General features: G+C 38.6%; 1 protein-coding gene across 9 annotated transcripts in view; it reads left to right on the top strand.

Moving 5' to 3' along the window:
- UTRN (utrophin) overlaps positions 1–15212 on the top strand; it is a 491233-nt gene that overhangs the window by 418180 nt on the left and 57841 nt on the right. For all 9 annotated transcript variants that reach the window (XM_032407730.1, XM_032407732.1, XM_032407729.1 and 6 more), the window contains 3 exons: positions 6042–6103; positions 7760–7834; positions 14249–14450. In XM_032407730.1, the coding sequence (XP_032263621.1) occupies positions 6042–6103; positions 7760–7834; positions 14249–14450 (339 nt within the window). The remainder of the gene's footprint in view (positions 1–6041; positions 6104–7759; positions 7835–14248; positions 14451–15212) is intronic.

The raw sequence follows: 15212 nt of genomic DNA, 5'->3' as shown, positions 1-15212 counted from the left end.
ACTCTTTATGCTTTAATCAGCTGAATACAAATTGATTATTTGGAAGTTCCTTGATTCCTGTATTTCTATATAAACTTTCATAAGCGTATGTAAAGAAGGTATTAGCAGAGTCTGCAAAAGCCCGTCATTCTGGAGATTCTCTCTTACATATAGCATCTCTTAGCTTCTACTGTGCTTTGTGACTTACGGAGTTGATTTTCCTCCCTTATTTCTCCCCACCCTGAGGAGCGGTCTGGGGCATTGAAGACAGAAAAGCAGCCATTCCATCAGACAACGTGCAGTTCACTCGTAATTTTGATAGGGCTGGTGGGTAGAGGAGTGAAGTTGGAAATGAAATATATGTGGGTTCAGTAATGAATGGGACATGAGGTTGTGCACTCCTCATTTGAGAATTTTGTCTGTGAAGAAGAGAAAAAGGTAATAGAGAGCAGGAAATGTAGATTCAAGGTTGGGATGAGAGAGATTGTGTATGTAAGGATGGCACATCGTTCAACATTTATATTCTGAGAATGGTCTTATTGAGAAGGGGGTTAATAATGCAACACAAGAGATTTTAAAGAAATCTTTGGGGAAGAATTGGCCTTTGATAGGAGGAGGAATTCCTCAGAAAGGAGGAGAGAAGAAGACAATCTGACAGATGGAAGGTAATTTATTGATTTGGTGGTGGGAAGTTGAAGGAATTCTAATCTGGTGGTTTCTAGTTTTTTTCAATGAAGTGTGAGATCAAGTGAAATGATAGAAGGCAGGGAGGGAAACTTACTTAGGCTTGGGAGAGAGAAGGCAGTAATAAATTGTCTTAGGGTCTGGGAAGCAAGTTTATTAGGGAATGTTGTGTGGTTGCCAGCAGTTGGACATTTGAGGTTTGAAGTTAAATATTTAAAGTAAAATTAGTCTGTTGAGTGATTTTCTCCAGCTGTATTCATGCACAGCTGCTCAGGTCCAGAGAAGGCAAGTAATTGAGCTGATCCATGCTTGGGTTTTGCTAGGAGTGAGCGAGAAGCAAGGCAGATGAGATTGTTTGTAATGATTATAATGATGGACCATGGACTCAGATTTAGACAGATTCATCAGAAAGATGTTAGAATCTCAGTCATGCAAGTATACTTCCATATTAAGAACACAGGCTTAAAATCAGACCATCCGGGTTCAAATTCCATTTCTACTACTTGCCAACTCTGAGACTTGGAGCAAGTTATCTAAGTGCCCTCCCTGTCCCTAGTTCCTTCATCCGTAAAATGGGGGTACTGTTGGCACCCAACTCATTGACTTTTTATGCAGATTGAGTTTACACAAGGAAAGTGTTTGGAAGGACACCTGGTAAAGACTGGACGCTCAAATAGTAGGCTATTACTGTAATTAATTTTAGGCATCCTGACCTACTGTGTCATCTTTCACTATGCACAGCAAAGAAGAAATATTTCTCTTTCTGTGATTGTCTTATCCCTGAACAATATGGGTCGTTCTTTTTCTCTCACTTGTATTTTTAATTAACTGACTCACCTTTATTTTTTTTCTCTTACATGCCCTTAGAATTGCAGTTGAAATGGGATGACACGTGGCAAAACTCACAAAATCCAGTTTCAAGCATAAAATTGAGTAGATAAGTAACAAGTAAATGTAAATTGTAACAAGTAACAAGTAAATTGACTAAGTGTCAGTTTTGGGGTAAGCAGGTTGCCTTCTTGCCATCTTTTAAGGTTTTATGGAAAAAAATGATGCCACTCTAATGAGGACAGATGGGTTTAAAAAGTTTCTTCCCCAGAGCAGTCTATTGCCCAGAAATCAGTATCTTTTCAATCTATCAAAATTACTTGTACTTTGCTGTTGGTTCCTTTTCTCATATATTGGACCGTGTTGTTCTACAACATTTTTGTGTTCTATTCATTGGTGTACAATCTTACTTGTGTTTTACTTTCTGTGGCTTATCAGAATACATTATGAATAATAATAAGTAGAAACGTGTATCGTTTATTAACCTCATTGGTTCAATATTTCATCAAAGTCCATAAAATACAGAGAGCACATGTTGTCTCAGCCAGGACACTTAAGAGTACAGGGGGTGCTCTTTTAATAAGTATATGGGATAGCAGGTAGAAATTAGAACTGTCCAGGGCATTAAAGGATGATTAAAAAAAAACAGTTAATGGAGATTTCATGCACAGCACAGTGATTACCCACAAGAGTACTATGTTTTAAACTTCAAAGTTGCTAGGAGACTGGATTTTAAATATTTTCACCACAAAATAGAAATGATAATTATGTGATGGGATAGAGGGGTTAGCTAACACAACTCTGGTAATCCTACTGCAATGTATAAATGTATCAAACCAACATGTTGAACACCTTAAACTTACACAGTGTTACATCTCAATTAAAAAATAAAAATTTAAAAATTTAAATAAATCAAAAATTAGGTAAAATCTTGAGTCTGGTAGAATATAAAAAGAGCATGCGTCAAAGATTTCATTTAACTCACTAATCACAGAATGGGTTAGAAGTTATAAGAGGTTCCCAGGAGAACACTAAGAATTTCATCTTCATAATCAAATAAGGGATGCTAAAATGAAGTTTACCACTCGGTGTAAAGCTGATTCATTGGTCAGTGTCCACAGGACAGTCATCAGTTGCATCCCAGTGGACACAGTTTGCATTTCTATGGATAAGAAACATTTGCATTGGTATCAGTTTTCTTCAGTTTCCAGAGTTTAAAATAGCTCAGAGACCCACTGACTTTTTTGCCCCCATGAAAGGCCTTCTCAGTTTTTCCCTTCACAAGCAGACCTAGCACAGCTCAGCACCCTACTTACACATCACATGCTCTCACTATCGCTTTCTTCATATGATTTTGGACTTACCTGTTGATTGCTGCTTTGTTAGATTTTTTTATAGTTTATCAAGCTGTACAATATGAGGTTCTACTCCTCTTTCAGATATGAGGTTGGCCAGAACCTAAGCTGTTGTTATTTGTGGGGTGGGGAGGGGAGCAGAGAATGCTACTTTCAATTCTGTTTTGCTTGCCTACTCTGGGAGGACTTGGAAGCATTTTGGCTGGATGAGCTGAGCAATCTGCAGCTGTTCAAATACTTAGAGCCTTTGGGTTGACTGTGGATTTTCCTTTAAAATCCTTCCCCCGCCCCCCACTGAAAAAAGAGAAGGAGAGAGAGAAAGAAAAAAAGAAAATCCAACAGCCAACTGCATCTACTACCTTTTTTTTTTTTTTAACTGTTGTTTGGTAAGCTGCAGTTATACTTCTGTAACCAGAGGCTGTGTTTATTTTCAGCGTTGGCAGTTCTGCCTAATGAATCAACTGGTATTGAATTCACAAAGGGGGATGCCGTTTCCCTCCCTCCATCTGTTTGCCAAATGTGTGTGTTCCCTCAGCTCCTAGTAGTTGTTTCACTCAGAAGAGCCATTAGCAAGCGGGTCTTCTCATTGAATTCTCAGCCACTGCCATGCTGCCGTGTGGGATTTTCCCCTCGTGGTTCCATAGGACTTGTTTGCCAAAGCTCCACACTTGTGATTCTAGAGAGAGAAAGAGTACTTATATTTGTTGTTTAAGTATAAAGTTTGGCTCTGCATTACTCAGAGCTTTAGTTTGGTTCTTGAGCTTTGATTTGGTCCTTCATGATGGGATGTGTGCCTCTGGACAGTAGTGTTGCCATGGGGATTTAAATTACTCCAAAGAGACAGGGGTTGTGGGAATACTGGTTGCGTGTCTAGCACTGGGAGCTCCTGATGGATTTTTTTGAATTACACTCTATTTCCAGCAAATCCTTCTTTAATTCTTATTGATGGTAGGGAGGAAGTTGTTTTATTAACAAAATCTGGAGGAATCTTTATTTCTTTGTTTTTGCTTTGCTTTGTTTTATTTTTTACTTCATGCATGAGAAGCTTTTTAGGTCAGTTACTTCTCACACATGAACGTGCATATCAATCCCATGGGATTTTGTTAAGCTGAAGATTCCAGTTCAATAGAAAGAGTAGAGGTCAGAGATTCTGCATTTCTATCAAGCTGTGGGCCGCACTATGAACAGTAAGAATTTTAGGTCAGACAGCTTCAGTACTTTCTCTGTGGTCTTTGGAGCAACTTGGAGGGGAACATGGTAGAATGGTTTGGTTGGTGTTCAGCATCCAAATACAAAGTGGAAACATTTTACCTCTGCATTGGTGTCAAGAACCAGGTATGGGAGCTGGACAACTTTCTAGCTTCCCCTGGGATAGACCTTCACATTTTAGGCATGTTAATTTATGTGAGATTTTTTTTTGAATTTCCAGAACATTTTACATACCCAATTTCATATCTAAACTTCAAATATTTTTCAAAGCAAATTATGAGTTCTTGGCGGGGTTCTGTTGTATATATGCATATGTAACAGTGATTGTGTTCTTTTCCCAGTGACATGTCCCAATTTTTGATATATTACCTAGATTAAAAAAATAATCTCTCTTAAATTTGATGGCGTGAATATTTTAATACCACTCTCTCATGTACTGTGCCATTTCACTTAGCTTACTAAACAGTTTTGTAAGAACTGAGTGTTATCTAAGAAGTCTTTTGAGTACTGTTAAACCTTATTACTCTATTCTGACCTAGAAAAGGGATAGTAAAGTATTTTTAAATATAAGGACACTGATCCATTGAAGTTAGGAGCTGTTCACTTCACACGCAGACACAAAGAAGGAACCTAATTTAAGCAGTAAGTGGATTTGTTCTACCTGCATCTTATTTCTGAAAGCCTTCGAATTCTGTGACTTAGTTTTGGAATTTACAGAAAAAGAGAAAATGTAAAACTTGCTTCTTAAGTGAAGAATAAGCATCATGAGAAAAACTGTTGAATGTCTGTCAAAAAGTACTGGTTAACTGAGAGAGGCTGATTGCTGAGAGGAGCATGAAGTCACATTGGCAAGAGAGATTCATGCAGAAGGGGAGTAGAGAATCCAGATACACAAGAAGAGGGTGTTGGGGAGGAAGAACAACTTTTCCTTCACCCTCTTAGGTTTAGTTTCTGGAGGTCTGTGAATTATGCTGACAAAAGACAGATTAGCAAGAGAAGAGCATTTGCTTATGCATGCAAGGCACATACTGTGATGAGTAACTCAAAGGGATGGTTAGAATTGGGGGCATATGTACCCAACTTAGCAGGGGAAAGAAGTTGGGGAGAAAAGGCTCCTTTGTCAAGACCCAGTAGGTTTCTTTAGGAAAGATAAATGGGTTTTTTAGGAGAATAAACACGAGATAAGAAAGTTTGTGATAATGTTTGTTTATGCAGGTGCAAGTAGTTTTTCTGTCTTCTTCGTAGCCATGAAACTCCCCCAGAGAGAGGATTTATGGTAGCCTTGTTTCCAAGAAGTGTCTGCGTTTAGTCAGATGAAGGAAACTCTGAAAAGACCTCTTTCTACATCTGTTCAATCTCAGATGTCTTTAGCTTGAAATAATCTTTGTATCAATTCTAGGGCTCTGAGCGAGCCCCCACAGGGGAAAAGGGCTGATTTACACCAAGGAAGGAGAGACTGGAGGTTAAAGAGGAGGGAGCCTCACTTGATTGTGAGGTGAAGATGTTATTCAGAGTTAAACTCTTCATTTCTCAGTTCTTTGGAAATTTCATTAGGACTTCTAAAGTTCAGCAACTCTTTACAGCACTTTTGCTCTCGGAGGATTTATTCTGAATGAGGACCTATATCTGCCTAACACAAGTAGAATTATTCTGGAAACTGCATTCATCTGGCTGCATCAAGCCTGAGGCCCCAGGGTCACACTTCATATCTGGGTTTTAATTTGTAGTTGTAAATCTTTTCGAAAGAGGTAAAACAACATTTTTTACTTAATATTTTCACAATATAATTGCTCAAATAAAAATTTATTATTGTTGTTTCAAATGTTAAGTAATAACTGGACATCGGTTTCAGAATGATCCGTCATGGGGATCATTTTGCATGTATTTTAAAAACTTAGAATAAACATTCTATTTGCATACATTCTATGTGACCTATATTATTTTGTATGTTCTTTAATTTAAAAATACTACCCTTTTTCCCCCCAGCCACCAAACACAGACAACCTGTTGGGATCATCCTAAAATGACTGAACTCTTTCAATCCCTCGGTGAGTGCTATTTTATTTAATTAACCTAAACGACTGATAATTGTATATTCTTAATCGGAAACTAAGCACCAGTTTTTCCTACATGGCATGGTATGTTTAAAAGATTGTGTCACTGACATAGAAAAAGCGGTTGAATTTCTGAGGGCAATGCAGGAAACAGTTTTTACCTTTCTTCTTGAGAGAACACGTGGTTTGAAATCGCAAGAGGTTGATTTTAAAAGGAGGAATGCAAGCTCCCTCACAATGAGTCATCTTAAACTTCAGCCTTGCCTGAAAACAAAAACAATGACAGCGCAGCAACCTCTAATTCATTGCTTTAAATTTCCTGTTAGCTCACATTTTGTTCAGTTAATCTTACAAAATTGGCTTGCCTAATTTCATTTTGTCGAAGTAGTCATGAAAAGCTAAAATCATTTTAATATAAAAATGTAAGAAAACACAGGAGGTGAGAATTCTAATCTTGTAGATTTCTGGTAGAATATGACTTTGAACTGATGACCTAGCCTGCTTCCTTTAGGTTGGTCCAGTGGTTTTGAAAGAGTTTTCTCTTTGGGTAGATAAGGCACTGCTGGAGGGGAGAGCAGCACCCAAAGGTTCTCACACCCACTCCCGCTTCAGCAGGGAGGGAGCACCCCTCTTGATCTCTTTAAATGTCAGGCATCTGTTGAGCTTTCATCTGGATGGGTGAGGGCGGCTAACAAAGGCTGAACAAATGAGAGAAAAGCCAGGGGTTTCTTTCGTTTGTAAAGTGAAGGTACAAACTTGATGATTTCTGAGTTTGCTTCCAGTTCAAGGAGTCTCTAATACAGACAACTCTGTCTTTAGGACACAGAAAGAAATTACGGTATCTTTTTTTGAACTTGATACCAAATCTTTTTTGGTACCAAACTTTGATACCAAAGTGTTTTGGTTTTTTTTTTAGCTGAAATATAATTGGCATATAAGGTTATATTAGTTACAGGTGTACAATATAATGGTTCAATATTTGAATGTATTATGAAGCTGTCCATCAGAGTGTCTACTTACCATCTATCACCTCATGTCATTACAACATTTTTTATTCTTGTGATCTTTTAAGATCTACTCTTTTAGCAACTTTCAAATATACAGTATTATTAACTACATTTAGCCTCTTGTTTCTAAAGATCTGAATATAGATTATGGGATAATTTTAACCATATCTATAAAAGAGCAGAAGAAGCAAATAGATCAGGATGGAAGACATAAGACTAGCTTTAGGAGTAGTGACAGGGACAGCCTCATTGACAGAAAACTAATTGTCCTTGAGGAAGATTTCCCGGGAGGAGAGTCCCTCCCAGCAGCGGAGAAGGAAGGGCCCTGAGCCTACAGTGTGATGGATTTATTAAGCCTTCAGAAGTTAACAGGCCATGTTTCCTTTTCCTCATTTCCCTCCTTTTCTTATTGGATAATGCCCTCTTGAAAGCTGTGTGGCACTGCTTTGGAATGTATCTCACTATGGTGCTAATGAACATTTAATTATTCTCTTAAATAAATGCTGTGGATTTTGAGAGAAGACTTTTTAGTGAGTACAGACATAATACTTTTCCATCATCTGAAGTAAACAAATACGTTCTTGCCATTCAATAGAAGTTAAACAATAAGCCTGCCTTTGAATGTGTTCCTTTTCCATTTCAGCTGACCTGAATAATGTACGTTTCTCTGCCTACCGCACAGCCATCAAAATCCGAAGACTACAAAAAGCACTGTGTTGTGAGTTATTCTGCCAAAGTTAATCACTCTGTTCTTTGGATTGCCTTTTTTTTTTTTTGAGACAGAGATAAATGAAGAGGGTGATGTGTTTGTAGAGTTAATCTCATTTTCAGTGTATCTCACTCAAGTAATTGGCTGTGTTTCTATAAATACTCTATTATTTGCCCCATCAGCATGCATGCAGTAGTAAAACAAATGAACATATGCCATTCTCAGTTGGAGAACAAAATTAGCCAAAATACAGGAGTAACATAAAAAGCTTTTTCAAAAATTATGCTGCCACCCAATTTAAAGGGATTAAATCAGGAAATCAAAGTAGTAGATCATTGCCTTCTTAGTACTTTGTATTCACTTGGAGGTATAGGATTCCAAACAGTATGATTCAGTGTAGTCGTATAATAAAGAAATACTAAAAAACAATATTCCTGATCCAAATTTGAACTGGCACCTAGAAAATTAGATAAAAGGCTCTGGATTTATTTAAATATATTTTGAGATGTTTGGTCTTATCAACATGAACTTTTCCTGCAGAGTTTGTTCAGAGTAATGTTCTGTGATAGCCATTTTACCAAAGAGGTATTCCTCCCCACCTGCCCCCCCGACACACATGCCCAAACAACCTAACTTTAAACAGAAATATGAATACTTGTAATAATATAGATTTAATCTCTCTGAATTCTCTTTGTGGTCATAGTTTTAATGATTGAGTCTATTCAAAGAACATGTAGGCCTTGTCAGATAGTTAATATGGAAACTGACATCCACCCATATTTTTACAGCCTAGTAATTTGAATAATTCCAAGTATTCTTGTTGCTACCTTTTGTTAACAGTTGTTATATGTCTAGGCAGTTCAGTGAAGCTTTGAATATCACTCTTCAAAAAATGATATATTAAGGTTAAAAATCTGCTCTTTAAAGGTCAGTAGAAATTAGAATTACATTTTGAGCTGGTTACGTGAGGAGAGGTGAGGGAAGAGAAGTAGAAATCATTCAGAAAAAACCCACAGCCATGGAAAGCTTTAAGATAAGAAGAACTTAAGTTATGTGTGGAAGGGAAGTCTCCAGGGCTAAAAAACACCTCCAGATTTACGGATGAAAGAAAAAAATGAGATGATCTTGATGCACATAATCTGCAGAGCCCCAGATAACTGGAAGCAACTGGTGCAGGATTACCAGTACAAACCAGTAAAACCAACACAGCTCGGCCAGTGATCTGTACGTTGAGCCAGAAGGGAACAGGAAGTGAATTAGGAGCACGCAAAATGGATGTTCAGTGAGCTCTGAGTCCGTGGTGACAGCAGTTTTGAAAGAGGCTCAGCTGCATGTCCAGTATCCAGCTGACAGATCTGGAAGGTCTTCTCAGGCCTGATGAGCTATAAAATGAGGACAAATGAGTCAGCCACAAAATCTCCATTGACCAAAGACTGCTTTTTTGTCATGATGAACGTGGTTCGAGTTTTCAGTAGTACTTCTGGCTGGGTAAACATATTAACACATTTGGTATTTTCCTCTGCTGGTTCTTTTGAGTTCTCAAGAAAAAATCTCCCTCCTTCAGCTCATTCCTTCAAACCTGAGAGGAGCAGAAGAGGAAGGCCTGCCCCTTCCAAGCTACATGACATGTAGAAATGCATACTAAGAAAAGCGCTGGGTTGCGTTGGATTGTAAATATTCGAGGTGATGTGTTTGGAGCCACCTGGCCTCACTTTTCCCGCTGCCCCTGCCCCTACTGCTCGTCAGCCCGGGGCCTCTGCACCACTTGTCAGCTCACCTGTTCATGATTAATCTCTTCCTCCTCCCATCTTTTCTGTTTACTTGAAATGCCCTGACCCTTCCTCCGCAAAGGTCTATAACCCTTTATTCCTCCCAGACACTGTTAAAAATTTACTTCTTTTGGAAACGTTTACAAGCTAATCCCACCTGCCTCCAATTTTTCCAGAACTTTATGATTGCCTGTAACGACTGTTTCTCACCTAGGCGCCATATGCTTGCCTTTGTGTGATAGGTAATATCAGGAGGAGTCTACTGCAAACAGCTCAGGTCAGGGGTGGTCTCATTTTGTGTAAACCCCCACCCAGCATAAGGTCCTAATGTAGAGGGTGTGCTGTCACTGCCCCGTCACCGTTCATTCATTTACTGGGCTCCACGATTCTGCAGGAGATAAGACCACGTAAAGAGACTTGGTTCCCACACTCGAGGAACCTACCCTCAGAGATAGCAGGTTACGCATGGACACACGCTTTCAGCAGATTCCTCTCGCCCTCAGAATGGAATGGTTTTTGCCGTGAAGAGCAAGGCAAGCTTCCTTGAGTAGGAAGCACATAAGCCAGGCCTTAGCAGTCACACAGGATTTAGGCACATGGCTATTAATCAGGGGTCAGGAGGAAGTGACTTCTGTACATAAGCACCAAAGGTGTGGTTGGCATTCAGGGAACGTAATGGAGTCTGAATGGAGTGGGTTATGAGCTATCCAGTATTCAGAAATGTCCTTAAAATCAGTTTAGATCCACTTGGAAGGTCATTTTTTTCCCACGAAACCTTTTCTCATTCATTTAGTTTTTTTGTTCCTCAAGCTCTCAAAATGTTGCATTTAATGTTTGCATTTGTTTTTTATGGAGTGGGGTGCTATAGCACATTTTCTGTTTTGTGGGAGTTAGGAGATAGGCCCAGATGCAGATGTATGCTTTAGACGATATCTAAGGCAGAAGGAAGGACCACGTGAACAGGGACAAGTACATGGTTCAGGTAAAAGATCATGGGGGCTAAGCTGGCGGGTGTCGGTCACGGGGGTGAAGAGGGTATGGATTGGTGAGGAGGAAAAAGAACTGATGACTGGGGGGATTTGCTAGTTGATAACTGGCAGAGGGTGAAAGAAGGACAGTGTTAGTACATTTCAGGATTTGCAGACTCGGGCTCCATAGAAGGTGGTAACACCATTACTGGATTGCAACATAATAAGACCTTTATTTGGGACATATTAAGGTAGAGGTCCCTGAAACAGAATAGGAGAGTTCTGTTTGGGAACAGAACAGCAGGAATGTGGGTCAGGTGTTCAGGCAGGAGATGGGGATGAGAAAACAGAATTGGGAGCCATCCAGAGAGAAGGGATTACTGAAATATTGACAGTGAGTGAGGGTATCAGGATTACAGAGGGAAGGGGCAATGGTGCAAGACCTTGAGCACCATCTGTATTTCTGAGGTGTCTGGGGAAGAGGAGGTAGGAGAGGTGTTAAGAAGGAATGGTCAAGGGGCGCCTGGGTGGCTCAGTCAGTTAAGCGTCTGCCTTCGGCTCAGGTCATGATCCCAGGGTCCTGGGATCGAGCCCCACATCAGGCTCCTTGCTCAGCAGAGAGCCTGCTTCTTCCTCTCCCTCTGCTGCTCCCCCTGCTTGTGTTTGCTCTCTCGCTTTCAAATAAATAAATAAATAAAATCTTAAAAAAAAAAAAGAGAAGAAGGAATGGTTAAACAGTTCAAGAACCTAAGAGTTACAGAAGCCCAAGGTCAGGTGCTAAACTGTGTGGTTTTGCAGAACAGGAGAGTGATGATCCATTTCCATTCGATCCCTTGTGCCTCATATGTGGGATTAAAGAAAAAGCCTGAAAGTTGGTTAGAAAATGGTTCTGCTCTTTGTTTTATTTGCCACATGACCGAGCTGTCATTTGTCTCCCTTTGAAAAGAGAAAATCATAATTTTGTGTGATTTAAATGTAGTCTGTTTTTTAAAGGAACCTAAATGTGACACATTGCAGGAAGGATGGATGCTTGGCTTAGGCACCAAGGCGAAGTGTCAAAGTAAATCACTAAAAATTGAAGACATGATCATCTGTGGGATGTGGCAAATTACTGTCACAGCTACAGAGTATATCACAAAGGAGGCTGTTCTAGAAGAAATGCAAGGGCAGCACGATCCAGGAAATGGTCTTTCTGGAATTTGGTCTATTGTCACTTTATGCCATGTGTGGATACAATAGCAGTGCTGAGTTGCTGGCGTAATTAGTGTTGGAATTCAGAAAACTTTAGAGCATTTTGGCAGATTTTGAATATGTTTCTTTGTGTCTGTGTGGAATTATAGTTCTGTTGCCACCATCATGAAGCACTTCTTTTTGTCAAGCACTGTGAAGGATGAGTTTGAATTTTGCTCCTGCCCTCTGGAAGTTTAAAATTGAAAATAACATACAGTGCCAAGAAGTAGGGTACAAATGATATGGAAGATTCCAGATGGTTCTTAATTTTTTTCTGATACCATCTCTAACTCATGTGAAGCTTACACAAGTTATTTTTGCAATTAGCTAAAATTTTACCAATGATGTATTTGATATCGGAAGGAAAGGGATTGACCCCTATTATCCAGACTTGTGTTTTATATTTGTCTCTTTTTATCTCTTTTTTAAATGAAGTCTTCCGTGTTGAGTTGTTTTAGAAATAATTTTATTCTGTATAATTTTAAAGCACTTCTTTTCCATTATAGGTAACTTGAAAAAAAAATTATTCTATGGTATTTAAGCAGCAAGAGTGGACACATTTCATAAATGTCTTTAAAAATTTAAAATTAGTGGTTATTCAGTGGTTAAAAATTGATAAATACAAAAGAAGCTATTCGTTCATTTATTTAACTATCAAAATATGTCATTATATTTTCTGAGGGGATAGTTTTGCATCAGACAAGGAGGAAATAGCTGGCTATATTAAAATTAAAAGTTCCCCTGAGCTTATTTCTTTTAAATTTAAAAAGTTAAATATGGTGGGGCACCTGGGTGGCTCAGTTGGTTGAGTGTCTGGCTCTTGATTTTGGCTCAGGGCATGATCTCAGGGTCCTGGGATTGAGCCCCATATTAGGCTCTGTGCTCAGTGGGGAGTCTGCTTGAGGATTCTCTCTCTCCCTCTTCCTCTGCCTCTCCCCCTCCTCATGCTCTCCCTCTCTCTTTCTAAAATAAAAAATAAATAAATCTTTTTTTTAAAAAAAGTTAAATCGGGAGATAGGGAAAACATTTTATAAAGCAGGAATTTCAATGAGCAGACCTTAAATTCATATAGGTTCTGTAATTTTCCAAACCCCTATCTTTTAGATTTAGAAGAGTCATTTCTACACTCAGTAAATGTATAGATACATGGTAATTTGATAATCTACTGTTTCCCTGTTTTTAGTTAGCTAATGAATGACTCACAGTTGATTGAAAAGAAAGATTATGTAAGTTTTTTTCTTTTTTGTCTAAACCTTTCCTCCTGGCCCATGATGATCTCCCCTAGTGCAACACGTGCTTGCCCCTGAGAGCCAAGTGTCTGCCTCAGCGTAACCAGTGCCACCCACGTGTAAGCCATGTACCATCCATGGTGCTGTTGTCATTTCTGAGAGCCCCCTAGACTTCCTTGAATTCTTGTCTTTTCCCAAGCAGTTCTATCTTCCTGGAATTCTTTCCTTGCTTTACATGGTCTCTTATATCTTATATTCTTTAAGGCCCATTTCAAATCCCCACCTACCCAGGGAGCCATTTTTAGGCTCCTTCTACTCCCCTGTGGTAATAGCTCTCCTAGAAATCTATGTATTCTCATTGCATTTTCACTCCTTTTAGTAAAGTTATCAGTACGCTCACTCTCCCTCTTTGACTGGCATCTTTGAGAGCAGGGGGCTCCAGCTTATCCTTCTGTGCCCATCATGCTCGAGCCCTGGCCAGTCCCACTGTAGATGTTCTGCACATGAAGCATAAAAGTGGGAGCAAATACACAAAGACCCATGGATGTGGCCTGTATTGTGGACCTCTACAATTCCCATGTAGCTAAAATGGCCTCTATGCCAAAGCATCATGGGAAGCAAACCAGGTGAGGGCCAGATTGGGAGGGCATTCTAGATCAGGTTTGTTCAGCAGACAGTAGAGAGCTACTTTTTTTGGCAGAACCCATTTTTTTAACTGCACATTTTCAGTGAATTTTGTATGTCATAATGTATGTACATGTTGAGAAACAGAATGATTGGTTTGGCTGTGGTATAAAAGATGACTAGGAGGGGGTGAGCAGGCTGTTCTAAGGAGTTAGGAGAAGAGCAGTGCCATATTTTAGATGTTCTGCTATGTGGACTAGATTTATTTATGCCTTCCTATGTTTAAAAGTAGAAAAAGCCTGAAGAGAGGAAAGCCAGAAAAGGAAAGTAGAAAGAATTGATATTCCAAAGAGCAAAAAATGGGATCAGATTGAAAAGTAACAGAGTTTAGATGCAAAAGCATGAAAATAAGAGATTACAGATAAGAGTTTAGAAATGTAAGAATGGAAATGCTATTTATTTCTTTAAAAATTGAAATTGGCTAGAAAGGATAAGTTCTTAAGTTGGAGAGTCAAGCTAAATACTTAAGATGAGAAATGTTTTTGTTTCAGTGTTACTATGTAATGTGATGATTGTGCATATTCCTTTCTCTCACCTGATTAGTGGATCTCTTAGAGTTGAATACAACAAATGAAGTTTTCAAGCAGCACAAACTGAACCAAAACGATCAGCTGCTTAGTGTTCCAGATGTCATCAACTGTCTGACAACAACCTATGATGGCCTGGAACAAATGCATAAGGATCTGGTCAACGTTCCGCTCTGTGTGGATATGTGTCTCAACTGGTTGCTCAATGTATATGACACGTAAGTTTGCATTGTTTCTCCTTAAAATATAATCATTGAATGAAATATATTGGTAATGCCAAATGTCTAAATTTTGAAATGAGTTTTTTAAGAAGTACTTTCAAAGTACTTTTCCTAGTAGAAATATTTATGTTAATTGTTGAAAAGAATGACTTTCCAAAATTTGAACTCTTAACCAACAATATAACAAAAAAGAATGTCCACCTATTATTTCAAGATTTTGCTTCAATTTATAAATACTGTTGGATTCCTAGTGTCACATTGGCTAGGGGAAGCCTAATATAAATAAGTCCTATATCCTCCTCTCTTCTTTTGAAAGACAAAAATTTATATTTGTTGTTATGAGTTACAGTAATTGGCTCATAATAATCCACTTTGCAATTTTTGTATGACAACTTAAGAGCCATTTGAATGGCAATTAAAGGGATTTACTTTGTCTTTTTGTATTAGCTTTATTTATTGTAATAGTGGTTATGTGTATATGTAGTGTTTTAAATAGTTTATGCTATAGGACACTCTAATATCTGTAATTTAATTAGATGCTCACTGTTACATGAAGAGCACTCTCAACTTCCAGCATAACTCATTCGCCATTAATTTGGCTGTTTTGAATGTGATAGTGCATTTGTGAAATAATCAATTCTAGAAAGACCTGCTGTGGGCTGACATTTCCAAAACATTAGGAATTATTCATTCTTCTGGTAGGGGGTTAAAGTATGCAAAGATGAAATAAGAAAATGAGAACTGTTGATTTTCTCTCAG

Source organism: Phoca vitulina, unplaced genomic scaffold, assembly GCF_004348235.1.
Source record: "Phoca vitulina isolate PV1807 unplaced genomic scaffold, GSC_HSeal_1.0 scaffold9, whole genome shotgun sequence".
NCBI lineage: Eukaryota > Metazoa > Chordata > Mammalia > Carnivora > Phocidae > Phoca > Phoca vitulina.
Note: the sequence above shows the minus strand (reverse complement) of the source record. Positions and strands in the feature narration are given on the sequence as shown.